Source organism: Pan troglodytes, chromosome 3 (assembly GCF_028858775.2).
Source record: "Pan troglodytes isolate AG18354 chromosome 3, NHGRI_mPanTro3-v2.0_pri, whole genome shotgun sequence".
Lineage (NCBI taxonomy): Eukaryota > Metazoa > Chordata > Mammalia > Primates > Hominidae > Pan > Pan troglodytes.
Genome location: NC_072401.2, coordinates 142141119 through 142157386, shown reverse-complemented (window position 1 = coordinate 142157386; position 16268 = coordinate 142141119). Strand labels below are relative to the sequence as shown.

Below are 16268 nucleotides of genomic sequence, written 5' to 3'. Positions count from 1 at the left end.
TCTCCAGGCTGGAGTGCAGTGGCACAATCTCAGCTCACGGCAACCTCTGCCTTCTGGGTTGAAGTGATTCTCCTGCCTCAACCTCCCGAGTAGCTGGGATTACAGGCACCTGCCACCACGCCTGGGTAATTTTTGTGTTTTTAGTAGAGATGGGGTTTCACCTTGTTGGCCAGGCTGGTCTCGAACTCCTGACTCAGGTGATCTGCACACCTCAGCCTCCCAAAGTGCTGGGATTACAGGCATGAGCCATCACGCCTGGCCCGCCTCTTTTTTATCTTCTGTTAGTTTATCCAAGTTGGTCTGAAGAAGCTGATCGTTTACATTTCCTTGACGTGGAGAACTTTAATTGGGAAAGGGAGCCAAAAAACTTTCCTAAACAACGACCATTTCATTTCACTAGTACCCAAAATGCGGTTTTTGTTCTTTTTGGCTAATATGCCATTATGTCAACAATTCTAGCCTACCATTAAGCATTATGCTTAATAGTTTGTACAGTAAATTCTACCTTTTATCCAGCCAGTTTTGTTGAGCTGATTTACTATACTCTGACAATTCTGTCTCTCATGGTTTACCAGTGAATTGACTATTTTGCACCTGGGGCTCACATTGGAGTAAAATTAGGTACAGATATGCCACCAGCAGCTCTTGTTTTGGATATGGTGTTCCAGAGGCAGCAGAGAGTCCAGTCCATTGTCTTCCTTGGCCTTCAGTTGGCACAGGTAGAAAGCCATTTGGCTTTCTGCCCATTATAAGGACTAGAAGGTTCTAACAGTAAGAAGGGTTGGTTATATGATCTCCATGGGAATATGGGCACATAGGAATGCAGGTAATTCCAAGGATATGATCTAAAGAAAGGAGTTCTGTGACAGCTCAGGAGAATTAGAAACAAAGATACAGAAGGAGCTGCTGGCAGTTCCCTCTGGATGCATCTGACCTTCAAAAAGGGCTAATAAAGGAAAGTGTGGAGAGGATGTGTTTGACGGACAGCTCACTGACAACAGTGCCGAACGGTGCCTTGATTTGGCTGTGTATTGATTGAGTTTCCCTTTTCTTTACCATTCCAGAATGTCATCTGGTCCTAGATGGTCATTGTGTTTCAGAAATGAAAGATAGAGCAGCTATCGTCTTGCCTGCCCCTCTTATTGTAGTAGGATGCAGAAGCAAGGTGAATTGTCCAAGTTCACATTCCTGGTTATAACTAGTTATGTGGTGCTCAGACCAAGATCTCAGGTCTCCCCACTCCCATCCCAGGACTTCTTAAGTGGCACCATGCTGGCTTTTATAATTAAATATTCTTTTAGTTAGCGGCTGGTAAGACCCAGAGTTTAATTAAAGATTACTAATTGGTTCTGCTCTTATTCTCTACTGTAGATAAAGAAAATGTTGGGTAATTTAGTTGCCTTCTGCATGAGGCAGACGTAATGTGAAAGTTGATAGGTATTTTTATAATTCTTTCTTGGTCTGTGTAACTCAAGGACTATTCTCATATCCTTAGAAACACAGTGAGTTAAGAAAGCAAACAAAAATAATTGCTCCTTTTTTCTTCAAGCAATACATGTTTATTGCAAAAATTACAAAATATAGATACATAAAATGAATAAAAAAGAAAACAAAATACCACATCACAAATCATCACTTTCTAGACTTTAAAAAAATCTCCAATATACTTTATATACCTATATATACAAATATATATAGGTATATAATATATACTATGTGTATACTATATATTTACAGTATATATAAATATATAACAGATATGTATTTAAATGCAAATAAAAATGGAAAATAATATATTGAAAATAATTTTTATGTCAATAAAATGTATTTCCATACCATCAATTTTCTTTTTTTTTTTTTTTTTTTTGAGACAGGGTCTTACTCTGTTGCCCAGGATAGAGTGCCGTGGCACGATCTCGGCCTACTGCAACCTCTAACTCCCAGCTTCAGGTGATTCTCCTGCCTCACCCTCCCGCATAGCTGGGACTACAGGTGTACGCCACCACTCCTGGCTAATTTTTGTATTTTTAGTAGAGATGAGGTTTCATCATGCTGCCCAGGCTGATCTCAAACTCCTGACCTCAAGTGATTCACCCACCTCGGCCTCCCGAAGTGCTAGTATTACAGGCATGAGCCACTGCGCCTGGCCTATCAATTTTAATAAGTAGATATTTTATGTGAATGTAACATAAATTATCTACTCAGTATGTTATTGGAAATCTAGGGTTTTTTCCCCTACTATTACTGTATTTTGAACAATCTTAGTGAATATTCTCCCAACAAAATCTTTGCACATTCTCTTAATTATCACCTTAGGATAAATTTATGGAAGTAGATATCTTGAATCAAAGTATACATATAATTAAAATAGCAAAAATAAACAAGTTAAAAAAAGGATATGCATGTAATTAATATGTCTAGCCTGATTGCCCTCCAGAAAGATAGACATTTATGTTCCCACTATCCAGTAAAATAAGGATGTTAACTACTGATTCATATTGCCAAGGCTGAATGAGTTACCTAGGACTCTCTCTTCTCAAAGTGATTATAAAGCTGTGAGCATATTATTATGACCCATAAGAGATTATAAGCAGAGTTATGTCAGAATCTTATCATAGTTACACAAGAGGGCCTAGGCATATAATATGCACCCTTTGCAATCAAACATAAGTGTTCCAGGGCCTGAGAGGTTTGTGCTAAATGTATGTTAGTTGGGCAATAGTTAAGCAGCTAGTTTCTTTTCTTGACATCAGAAGTTAGAAATATTTTCTGAATCACATTTCAAGATGAGGTCTTTGTGTTCTGCTGCTTATGATAATTCCAAAAGTAACTGTTTGGTGTTTTCTGCGTTCTAAGGACTTGACGTGTATTACCTGACTTAATCTCTAGCACAAACCAGTGTGTTAAGTGTTGTTCCTTACATATTACAGACAAGAAATCTGAAGGACAAAGAGGTTAAAGTAATTTACCCACGGCCCCAGAGTTAGTATGTGGCATTGTAGAAGTTTGAAACCAGGTGTACTTTCTCGACATGGTCTGAGGCATTAAGTAATATCGCCTCACTCATAACCAGGCTTCTTATTATTTCAGATAATTTAACCTTTATTCATACTCACTGCACTTGTAAAACATGTAAGAAGGCAGCAAAGTGTAGCAATTTAGAGTGCAGACTTTGGATGTGTGCAGTGGCTTGTGCCTGTAATCCCAGCACTTTGGGAAGCTGAGGTGGGGAAGATCACTTGAGCCCAGGAGTTTGAGACCAGACTGGGCAACATAGTGAGACTCTGTCTCTATTAAAATAAATAAAGAAATGAAAAAGATTATTAAAAAATATATATATAGACTTCAGAGCCAGAAAAATCTGGATATGTTTGACAGTTTTTTTGTTGTTTTTTGTTGTTTTTTTTTGAAACAGGGTCTCACTCTGGAGTGGAGCAAGCCAGGCTGGAGTGCAGTAGCACAATCACAGCTCACTGCAGCCTTGATCTCCCCATTCTTAGGTGACCCCCTACCTTAGCCTCCCGAGTAGCTGGGACTACAGGCACACACCATCACACCCTGCTAATTTTTGTAATTTTTGTAGAGATAGGGTTTTGCCATGTTGCCCAGGCTGGTCTCGAACTCCTAGGCTCAAGTGATCCACCTGCCTTGGCCCCTCAAAGTGCTGGGATTACAGGTGTGAGCCACCGTGCCCGGCCTGTTTGACATTTCAGTAGTTAAGTGTGATGCCTATTCTTGGTAAGCACAAATAATAGAAGGCATTATCATTATCATCTTACTTAACCTGATTATAATTATAACTTTAGTTAGAAGTGGATTTTGAAAAAGTATATTTTCATTTGTTTCTAAAAATATTTCAAATCACCATGTTATTTTTGGGTTTTGTCTTTTGCCCTCTCTGAATATAAGTTTGTAATTTTTCTGGATGTAGAAAGTACAAGGGTGGCTTGGTAAATACAGGGACAGGTTAAAGGTTGCTCCAGTGTATGGAGTAATACTCTTGCCTTCATTTGGTATGGAAACTTCAAAATTATCATCTTTGTGACTAAGATTATATTGGATAAGGCCATAATACAGATGATTTATTCATTTGGTTCCCTTTATTTAATTAGCTTCAAGTGCAATTCATGTGAACTCAGTGATCCACATAGCCTGTTCTGAATCTGAAAATACTAGGTCAGTTGCTTTTTAATCCTTGGAGGCTTATTGGGTTTTTGTTTTGTTTTCTGCTATGTGATGAGTGGTTTTTATTTTTGTATGCACATACAAATGTACCTACACATGTGCATACATACACTTATGATCAATGAGAATTCACCATTTTAGTTATTCTGCAATACAGGTTTTTCTCAAGTTCTGCAGTCCCAGAAACAAAATGTATTATTCCTAGGAGGTAGGAAGAAAAAAATTTATTATGAATCATGCATCACAAAAGAAATATCTGCCAAATATCTATCAATGGAGCCTTAAACCTTTGTTCTTAATCCTCAGAGGCCAGAAGTGATAGAATCATTTTGGAGGTCCATATTCTATTTATTTCAAGTAGACTTCATGACTTTAAGATAGATTTCAAACTAGATGAATAATTAGACTAGGATGATTTCGTATTTTTCATCATTGCAGACAACATTAAAAAGTTTGCCCAGGTATATATTTAGGGCCTCTGGCCATTACCCTAAAAAACTGCTTGAAATGATAATGGTTCTTATTTTTTAGAAGTCAATGTCTAAACCTTAAGCCCATCAAGTGTTCTAGTTTTTAGCCACAGCAGAGTGCTTTAACTTGCATTTCCTGAAGGATTCTCATACCCAGCATCAGGGTTCTTTGTTATTCCAGCTGATTACACAATCGGGTCAGCTTGTTTTTCCTGCTGCATCTCTGTAAATGGGGCCTTTCCAGAAAATCGACAGCCAAGCCCTTCCTTTCTCTTCTGAGTGTCCTAACACAGTTTGTTCAAGCTGCTGGGTAAATAGATCAGTTCCTTGTCAGGGTCATGACAAAGGAGCTTCATATTATCTCACTTTAATAAGTTCTAAGACTTGAATTACTGCAGCAAATGTACTTAATCTGCTTGAGAAGTGGAAGAGCCATTTATAAGGAACATTTGGGATTCAAACACGTTTCCTTTGGAGTCTCAGGTTTTTAAGAAGTGGTCCAGAAAAAGTGGCATTTGTTCTGATATCTCTGAGAGGTAACTTGGACCCTTTTTTCTGGGGTGAGAAGTGGACAGAAGTGGCCACCTGCTTCCAGAAGTATTTTTTACTGGATTGGCATCTTCAGACGGTGATGGTAAATTCAGTCCTGGCTCGTACTTTTCAGTATCCTCGTACTTTTAGTGACCAGAACCTGGAGCTGGAACACCTGTCCTCACTGCTTCTTTGTGCATTTAGGAAAGTGTTCAGAGAATATGGTGCATTTGTGCAGTAAATATAAATTTTAAGATACTTTTACATTATTCTCCCCAGAAAGTATCTGTTGGGTCTAGATAGGAATCCATAGTTCAATTCCTAAAGCTGCTGTTTACTGATAGTGTTTGTCTTTTTTCTTTTCTAAAATAGCATATGATGATAATGGGTTCATATAATAATACACAAAGTTCTTCTGACTCTTGAGTAGTGCTCTCACCATGCTCTGCCCTTTACCAAGTCGTCACACCAGGACCTTTACTTTTAGAGTTCCTGCTATACTGGTCATAGAATCCAGTATTCTGAAACTCTTTGTATCTTAGGCTTGGATGTAGCCAGAAGAAACTTCCAAAACCCCTTTTGGCAGTACCGAAGCTGCCCCAAAGCACTGAGCATGCCGAAAGACTTGAAGATCCTGAGACTTATGGTCCCAGCAACTCTCCTATACATGGGAGCAGCGGGTAGCTGGCAATGACTCCAAAAGGCCAGCCTTTTCATGTGACACAAGTGAGGGAGGAAGGACAGGAGACAGAGGACAGAACAAAAACAGCACAAGCAGAAGCAATAGGTTTGGGGCTAGTGCTGGTAAAGGAAGATAGACATGTAGGCATTACCTACCTCATAGCGAGCAGTAGAGAAAAGAGCCAGTGGTGAGAACAATGTTGGAGGTGGATGGTGGGGATTATGGAAATGATGGACAGTGGGCAGTGTGGGACAGCAGGTCCTGAGGCAGCAGAGGAGGCAACAGGTGGGGAAACAATGATAGTAAACCTGAACTTCAATGCAAGATTATTCAGATGACTATTTGAAGATGGAGTGGGAAAGACAATTAGCCTGTGGACTATATAATGTCAGTGAAGGTTGGAGGTACAAGTTAGATGTTTATTGAAGGAGTGCATTCATATGGGCATATACCATTTCTGCTATGGGAGTGTGTGTGTGGTGGGGATGTACATATAGAAATGTGTGCATAAAGAAACCTTTATCCTTTCTTTATGCATAAAGCACAGAGGCCGGGCACTGTGGCTCAAGTCTGTAACCCCAGCACTTCAGGAGGCCAAGGCTGGCGGATTGCTTGAGGCCAGGAGTTTGAGACCTACTAAAAATATAAAAACAATTAACAGGGTGTGGTGAGACACACCAGTAATGCCAGCTACTGGGGAGACTGAGGTGATAGGATCTCCTGAGCCCCAGGAGTTTGAGGATGCAGTGAGCCAAGATCATGCCACTGTACTGTAGCGTGGGCAACAGAGCGTGACTCTGTCTCAAAAAAAAAAAAAAAAGGGTGGGAGGAAGGGAAGGGAAGGGAAGGGAGGGGGAAGGGAAGGAAGGGGAGGGGAAGGGAAGGGAGGGGAGGAAGGGGAAAGGGGAGGGGGGAAGGGGAGAGGGAAGGGGAGGGAAGGGAGAGGAGGGGAGGTAGGAGGAAGGGAAGAAAAGGGGGAAGGGAAGGGAAAAAGAAGGGAAAGGAAAAAGAAGGGAAGGGAAAAGGGGGAATGGAAGGGAAAAGGGGGAAGGGAAGGAAAGGGGGAAGGGAAGGGAAAAAGGGGAAGGGAAGGGAAGGAAAGGGGGAAGGGAAGGGAAAAAGGGGAAGGGAAGGGAAGGAAAGGGGGAAGGGAAGGAAAAAGGGGAAGGGAAGGGAAGGGAAGGGGGGAAGGGAAGGAATGGGAGGGGAAGGGAAGGGAAAAGGGGGAAGGGAAGGGAAGCGGGGAAGGAAGGAGGAAGGGAAGCTTTGAAAGCAGCTTGTGCAAAGCTGATAGGTCTTATGGCTGATGGGCTTTTCTATCCACGACAACCAAGGAATAGTGTTGGATTCCATGGGATTCTGAAAGTAAAGTACCTGGTGTGATAACTTGGTAAAGGGCAGAGCATGGTGAGATACCAGTCAAGAGCCAGATTATCCTGGCTGAGCCGAGGCTCAGACTCTACAAGGCATATCTGTGATCACTGTAGGCAGGGACAGATGAGAGGCAAAACAGAGATGAATTATGCCTCTGGGTCTGCAGAACTCAGTCCTGTGGTTCCCAGGAGTACCTCTGTCCTGAGGTGCAGTCCATCTGACAGTGCCAACAAGCACAGATGGAACAGTCGGGTGGAGGATTCATGGCTGGCATTTATTCTGCACAGGGCTCTCTCTGTGTCTGCCGCATGTCACAGCTGGTGATGGTGGTGACCTGGTTACAGACAAGGAAGGGCTCTGTATGTCTGAAAAAATTTTCCAGTTAGTATTTAAAATTTTTAAGTTTAAAATATTTTAAAGCTTTCAAACTCCAAAATGGCTCATTCCCTAAATATTTCAAATAGGCATTGTACTTTGCATTTGAACAGTATTTTTGCTGTCTACAATGTGTCGACAGACATTAGCCCTTGTGATTTTCACAGTATTTCTCTGAGATGGATAAAGGTTGTTGTTGTTGTTGTGTTGGAGTCTCTCTCTCTCCACAGGGTCTCACTCTGTTGCCCAGGCTGAAGTGCAGTGGCACCATCATGGCTCACTGCGGCCTCAAACTCTTGGGTTTGAGCTATCCTCCCACATCAGCCTCTGACATAGCTAGGAACTATGGGTGTGTGCTACCACTCCCAGCTAATTTTTTAATTTTTTGTAGAGATGAGGGTATCACTATGTTGCCCAGGCTGGTCTCAAACTCCTGGCCTCAAGTGATCCCCTCACCTCTGCCTCCGAAAGCACTGGGATTAGAGGAGTGTGCTACTGCCCCCAGCCAGTTTTGTGTTTTTAACTGATCTCAATTTTACAGAATTTGAGACAGAGGTTAAGCACTTGTCTAAAGTCACCCAGGTGACTGGTGGCAGAGAAGGAGGAGGTACCCAGCTGTCCCAATTTCAAGGTCTTGCCATGACATTGTAGGACAGTTATCCCACTGCTTTTACACGTGGTAGCTTATGGCCATGAAAGAGCAAGTGTGGAAAATACCCAGGAAGAGGAGCAATGTATGCTTCAGTGTTTTCACTGGACTCTTCTCCACTAAGATACCTGCTTTTTTTTTTCTTTCTTTTAGACAGGGTCTCACTGTGTCATTGTCAAAGCTGGAGTGCAGTGGTGTGATCATGGCTCACTGCAACCTTGACCTCCTAGGCTCATGTGGACCTCTCACCTCCGCCTCCCAAGTAGCTGGACTACAGGCACATGCCACCATGTCTGACTAATTTTTCTTATTATTATTTGTAGAAACTGGGTCTCCCCATGTTACCCAGCCTGGTCTTGAACTCCTGGGCTCTAGTGATGCTCCCATCTTAGCCTCCCAAAGTGCCAGGATTACAGTCGTGAGCCACTGCACTCAGCTGATACCTGCTTTTCATCCTTCACATAAGCATCCCTTGTAGGCAATTTTGATGTTTAGTCTCAAAGTAAAAGAAAGTACATGTGGGTTTTGTTTTGCCTTTCCTCAGTGTATCTGAAATTTCTCATTCTCTCTCTCTCCTGAATTTCTTTCTCTCATTCTCTCAGAGATTTTAGTTCTGCCACAGTTCTGAGTATAATTGCAGATACATTTGTGTTTCCTGTCTTTCATTCTTTGTCAAGAATCAGAGATTCTGAGATCTTACTGATGACAAAGAACAGAGAGAAAAGACACTTTAAAGAAATCAATTAAAATATAACTTGGAAATCGAAGGAGAATCCTGAAGGGTGAATCAATGGAATCACAAACTCCTTCTTTAGTTCTGGAATGAGCAGTGCATACTATATGTTTATATATATATATATGACACACATACACACACACACACACATATATATGGCACACATATATATGATATACGGACAAATTATAAAAAGCCATTTTTCTATAAGATCATTAACAATCATTAGGGGAATTTAGTCCAGTATCTTTATACCCCCACCCTGATGGCATACCTATTGCACCCTGCAGCTGTGAGCAAAAACAGAGTAGTGATTGCATATACTATAAAGCTGATTGTTTAAGTTTGGAGGTTGCTGGAAGAGTTATCTTAAATGCTTCTTATTATTGACCAAAATGTGTTGACTTGGTTGAGGCTGCAAGGATGACCTCATCCCATTACATTTCAAGGCAACTGTGCTAATGAGAGCCAGGCTGCTATTCCCTAGTGATAGTCCATTTTCACATCTCATTCATAATTGAAGTGAGTGAGAGTAATTTTTTGCCCATTATAGGAGGTGGTTACATCAGTTCTCCAGTGGCATACCAAAGCTCTCATATTGTTGCAACTTAACAACTGTAACCTAGTATCATAAGATTTATGTTACCCTGTAAAGTGCAAATTCTAGAAAGGAGGAAAGGGGAGGGATGTGCTAAACTCTAGTCCAGAAAAGTGAATTTGAGAAATATTGCTGCCTTCTGATCTGAAACAGTGTCCTCAAAGCCTCTGCACTCACCTAATCAAACTTGATTATAACACAACTTGATTATAATATTACTCTTGCGTTTCCACATCCTTAAATGTCTTGTGTGTGTGTCTCCTCTGGAGGAGAGAAAGCATTTAAAGGCAAAGCTCTTGGTCCGATAGTCTCCTTTGATGGTATAGACTATAATGAAAAAGTGAGCCTGGTTTTTAAAATATCTTTGGCATGAAATCTGACATGAATTATTATTTTCATTTGTACAGGTGGTTCCAGGAAAGAAATCACTGAACACTGGGAATGGCTTGAGCAAAATCTCTTGCAGACACTCTCCATCTTTGAAAATGAGAATGATATCACCACATTTGTGAGAGGAAAAATACAGGTAGTGGGATAAAAGAAAAACATTTTAATTGGAAATAATTTCAAATTTACAGAAATGTTGTAAAAATAAGAATTGAATAAAACATACCTGTATACCCTTTGCCCAAATTCACCTGTTAACATTTTACTGCATTTGCTTTCTCATGTGTGTGTTCGCCTCCTCTCCTGAATACTTCAGTGTGTATTTTCTAAGAATAGGGCTATTCCTTTTTTTTCTTTTATTGATAACATGATATTTTACATATTTCTGGGGTACATGTGAGTGTTTTTTACATCACAGAATGTGGAATGATCAAGTCAAGGTATGTGGGGTAGTCATCATATGGAGTATTTATTATTTCTATGTGTTGGTAACATTTCAAGTCCTCTCTTCTAGCTACTTTGAAATAGACAATATATTGTTGTTAACTATAGTCACCTAGTCACTATGGAACATTAGAACTTATTTCTTCTAACTGTAAGTTTGTACCATTCACCAGCCTCTCTTTGTTCCCTGTCCCACCTTCACAACTTTCCGAACCTCTGGAATCTATCATTCTACTCTGACTCCATGTGACCAAGTTTTTAAGCTCCCACATGTGAATGAGAACATGCGGGATATTCTATTAAATAACAACACTACATTTATCACCTGCAATATTTAACATTATATGTAAGTTTAACATTAATACCAGAATATTTGACACATATTCTAATTAATTTCATTAACTGGCCCACTTAATGACCTTTATAGCCTTCCCCACCCCCACTCCAGTACAGGTAATTATCTAGGAAGACATTGCATTTAGTTTTCATGTCTTTAGTCTCCTTCAGCCTGGAACATTTCCATAGCCTTTCCTTGTCTTCTATGACATTGAGGTTTTTAAAGTATACAATTCTGGTTTTTTACTAGAATGATTTCATTTTGCATTTCGTCAGATATTATGAACCGATTCAGTTGTTGCATTCCTGGATGGAATACTGCATAGGTGATCCTGTGTCATTCTCAAGATATTATTTCTTGAGGCACATGACACTCATTTGCCCCTCATTGGCATTATGAGCCCAAGGTGTTATATCCAATTTCTCCATTGTAGAGTTACTAATTTTGCCTTTGCAAATAGTAGACAGTTTTCTGTAAGAAAACATTTTCAGGCCACACAAATGTATCACTCCTTGTCAAAATTTCTGTCTTGATTTAGGATTGATCCATTGATGATTTTTCATCTGAACCAGTCTTTACTGTGACAGTTTACAAGATGGTGATTTTATAAAATAATGCTTGTCCAATTCCAGGCCTCTCCCACATTTACCATTTGGCAACTATTATTCTACTATAAGCAAGAGTCTTCCCTCCATTTATTTATTATTTATCGATTATTAACGTGGAATCATGGATTCTGTATTTTCCAGTTGTTTGTGTTTCATTACTGGACTTAATTATTTTGGTGCTCACACTATCCCAGATTTAGAGGGAGCCCCTACAAATTGCCTCCTTTGTCCTTGTCATAGTCTCCTTTATTTATTTATTTATTGAGACAGAGTTTCGCTCTTGTTGCCCAGGCTAGAGTGCAGTGGTGTGATCTCTGCTCACTGCAAACTCTGCCTCCTGGGTTCAAGCGATTCTCCTGCCTCAGGAGGTCAAGACTGCAATGAGCCACGATTGCACCACTGCACTCCAGCCTGGGCGACAGAGTGACACTCTGTCTCAAAAAAAGAAAAAAGGGCTGTAGGAAGAAACTAAAGCTTAGAAGTGACAATAGCCAGGAGAAATAAGTAAAACAAACAAAGACCAATTATGTCAAACAGCCATTTTCCTTTTTGTTTGTATTACACCAAAAATGTCAGATTTAATTCCCCTGAAACCAATTATGAGGAGGGATTTGCTATTAATGCAGTTATGTGTGAAAGAATGTCATTCATGTGCAGATGAATGGTTTAAGCGTTCACATATTGTCCAATAATCAAGGGAACCAACAAAGTTATTTGTTTTGAGACCTAATTAACTTTTATAAATTATAAATGTAATAGTTAACTACAGATGCAACCATAATCCAAACACCTTATGTAGCATTTTGTGTGTTTCTTACCAGACCTCCCTTTTCTTACCTTTTTTTTTTTTAATTAGAGACAGAGACTCACTACATTGCCCAGACTGGTCTTGAACTCCTAGGCTCAAGCAATCCACCCACCTCAGCTTCCCAAAGTGCTGGAAGTACAGGCCTAAGACACCATGCCCGGCCTCCCCACTTCTAATATGCATATTGTCATAATAGAAGTCTCATTTACATATAATTTTGTTCTCGTCTTTTTTTCTTCACCAGTATCTACAATATTGTTATATAATTTTTAGTTATTATTCCATAATTGACTTTACCATTTCTGTCTTTCTAGAAGTCACCTTAGCTTCTAGACTAGTGGATGGCAGGTACAAATAAAAATCCAGTTAATACTTTTGTTCAAACAGTATAACTTTATTCACAGGCTGTGTTTTTCCCCCTTTGGGATAGATTACAAAATTTGGATGAATGGGTTAAGTAGTTTAAGTATTTTTAATAGACCTTAGTAGATATTGTCAGTTAGAATCTCTGTGTGATTACAGCATTGCTTGCTTTCAGCATTTTGGTTGTTTAAATTGTTTTTCAAATATAATAGGTAGAAGTTAAAGCCTTAATGTTTTAGTTTTGTCTTTGGTTATTATGGGGTTGAATATTTTTTCATGTTTGCTAAGTTAAATTTCTCCTTTTTGTAAATTACCTGTCAATATTCTTTTGCATATTTAAATTTATATTGAACATCTGATATAATAGGATTTTCCAAAGTCATGAGAAGCTGTTGCCTAGAACTGGAATGACCTATTTTATATTATATGAAACCTGTAGAAAAACCTGTAGAACCTGGGAAGGAGCTATTCTATCCCTGTATTCCATAATCTAGTCTACCTAGCTAAAAAATTATAGCCAACTAAGAAAGGGTTCTACATTCTGGATTATTTCCTTTTTTAGTGTTGAGAAAGTTGGTATTTTAGCCTTATGGAGACTATTAGCCTTACTATTGAAATGAGCTGGCAAAGCCTTGTCTGTTGATACTAGTATATTAGACCCTAGAGTGTTTCTGAGTGACGGTTCTTGACTGTATTTACTCTCATATATAAAAGCATTTTCTCTTTAAAATTTCAATGAGCAGGCCAAGTGCGGTGGCTCACGCCTGTAATCCCAGCACTTTGGGAGGCTGAGGCAGGCAGATCACCTGAGGTCAGGAGTTCGAGACCAGCCTGACCAACATGCAGAAATCAAAAATACAAAAAAATTAGCCAGGCGTGGTGGTGCATGCCTGTAATCCCAGCTACTCGGGAAGCTGAGGCAGGAGAATCACTTGAACCCAGGAGGTGGAGGTTGCAGTGAGCTGAGATCCAGCTATTGCACTCTAGCCTGGGCAACAAGAGCAAAACTCCATCTCAAAAATAAATAAATAAATAAATACAGTGAGCACTCTAGAAATGTGGTATTTAATAGATCTTTAGATAGCATAGTTCTGCTCATGGTTTGTTATATGTCACTCATTCTCACATTCTCCTCATTTTGACTTTAGATAAGAGCACTACTACAGTGACCCAGGAGAATAGCATGTTAGCCCACTTGAGGGTCTCCAGGCTTCTCTAAGTTGTTAGCCTTTGGTGATTCCCTGGAGGCACAGCTGCTGCTTCCTGTTAGCAGGTTCTCATTCAGTTATTTTTATGTACTCATTCATTTATTTAATCTTTCATTCATAGATTTTTTTGATCCTTCTCTAAAGGCACTGACAACTTTGAAATGTCACATAGGCCACAGGTGTATTTGCCAACCACGAAAGGCATTTTTCATCCCTTTTCCCTTCCGAATTGACTTCTCCTTCCCACCCACGGGTCCCATGCCCTCATGCTGCCTTCAGTTGTCTGAAGTTCTTAAAGTAACACTACCAACGCCTGCTTGTCCCTAGAATAGCCTGGGTCCAAAATTGAGCTCCCTCCTGGCCTTCATTGAGCTTAATGTCTTTGTTCTCTTGGTGGAGTGGTATCAGTGGTAAATAGAGGAAAATATCCTTATGTTAGATATTTTTCCAGGGAAGCACATTGCTACTTCTATTGCTATCCATAATGCCCTCCAGTATGACAGAGGAACAGAAGTTAGCAACTTGGTACCTAATTTCTCAGGCATTGCTAACTCCAAAACAATTGTAGATTTAGAAATCTGCAACTCTGGATTATACAATAAAGACTAAGATATGGCCCCTTAAGATATCTTTTAATTTGGAAAAACAACATGGATTCATTTAGTAATATTGCACATCTTTTAGGTGCTAGATATTGGTGATTAAAATGTTCGAGACATTCTTTTTATCTTTAGAATACATATTTAGTGGTAGAAGGACATATAAACATGCTATTTTCCGCCAGCATGTAAATTAAGACAATGTAGACGTGAGAATGCTTAGAACCCATTTGGAATTGGGCTGGTTTCACAGGGAAGGTGGTATTTATGCTGGACCTGGAAAGGTTGACTTGGGAAGATTGAGAGCAGATTTTATGGGTTAAGATTCAGTGCAGATTTCTTTTCTCTTTCACTGAGAGCCTATGGAAGATTTTAAGGCAGGAATATTATAGTCAGATCTCTGTTTCAGAAAGTGGCCATGTGAAGTAAATTGGAGTGTGGAGAGTGTTGTCAGGATGCCATTTGAGAAGCTATTATATAGTAATTCCTGGACTGTGTAGAGGGACTTTGGGATGCTTTTGTTAGAAGAATAGGATGAAGACTTGTCTTGGGGCTGTGCTTGCATTGTAAGCCCACCATTTGCTGTTATGATTATTGTCTACATGCTTACTTTTAACTAGAATTGGACAGTGACAGAGATTATAGAAGACTGAAGCCCTTTCTCCTGCCATCCACTCAGCAGCATCACAACTACCGGCAACAGGGTGAAAGGTCTGCTGTGGAAATAAGACTCAGGAAATGATTTCAATACATAATGCAGAGAGAATCAACATTACTTCATGTGGGGGGAAAAGAATGATAGTTGAGAAAAGGCTCACAAGAGACTTTGGGACTTGGTAGGATTCATGAAACAGAACAGTCTGATTCCAGATTTCAGGCATGTAGAATGGGAGGGCCATAGGCAAAAAGGTGGGAAAGTGCAGAAATGACATGTCCAGGCCCCAAGGGTGCCTCAGGCTGGCTGGAGCACAGTTACTAATGGGACATTTGGGTAGGATGTAGTCCAGTGAGAAAAAGTTGCAGCATTGGTTGGATCCAAAAATGTACATGGGTCTAGGCTACTCTGGGCACACTGCCTGTGGGTTACCCTGCTTCACAAGGAGCAGCCAGTCTGCAATAAAAATAAAAATTAAAACATTAAAACAAAGTGTACATGATCTAGATTTTTGGACTTTATACTGGTGGTGGTTAGAAACCACTAAGTATTTGGTAAGAATTTTGTGGTCAAATCCATTTTAGGAAGACAAATTTTTAGGGAGCATCAAGGATGCACTAGAAGCTTTAAGAGCCCAAAAAGCAGGAATTCTAGGTATGAGGAGGCAGTTGCAATTTTCTATCCTTGGGCTACAGAGGGCTCAGTCATGTCAATGAGAATCTGAGAAGTTGGCCAAGGCTACACAGATACAGTGATGCGGTGGGAGCACGAATCCAAGACTTGCATGCTCTAAAGGTCATGCATTTTCAGTTCTACCATGAGATCAGAGAAAATGAAGATGAGGCGGGAGGGATTTGAGGATTACAAAGTCAAAGGTGGAATTCAAGGGAGCATTTTCCATCGAGATATATGTAGAAGCCAATTTTCAGGGAATTACAGAGGAACTGGGTAACAATGAAATGGCTTCTCAAGTTATTATAATGATTGAATGGTAGATTAACCTGGTCACTTGCTATGCAGATGTTTCATTTCCTGTCTAACTGTCCAAAAATCCTGCATCTAATATAATTTTTGCTCTCATATCTACCCCTTTTCTGCTCAGATGATTACTCGTTTTTCCCTGTAGGCTCCCCAGTGTTATTCATGGCCCTGAGACAGTGAGTGTGGAGCTGAGTGTCAGTTAGTGACATGTGTTTGGTCTTTCTTTCCTCAGTGGCTCATTCATGATGAATTTTTATTAATCTTGGAGAAAGGCAGAA

The 16268-nt window shown here is 40.0% G+C and overlaps 1 protein-coding gene across 1 annotated transcript in view; it reads left to right on the top strand.

Annotated features, from left to right (window-relative positions):
- TBC1D9 (TBC1 domain family member 9) overlaps nucleotides 1-16268 on the top strand; it is a 136232-nt gene that overhangs the window by 60357 nt on the left and 59607 nt on the right. The window contains exon 3 of the mRNA XM_001139147.7: nucleotides 10008-10126. Within this exon, the coding sequence (XP_001139147.3) occupies nucleotides 10008-10126 (119 nt within the window). The remainder of the gene's footprint in view (nucleotides 1-10007; nucleotides 10127-16268) is intronic.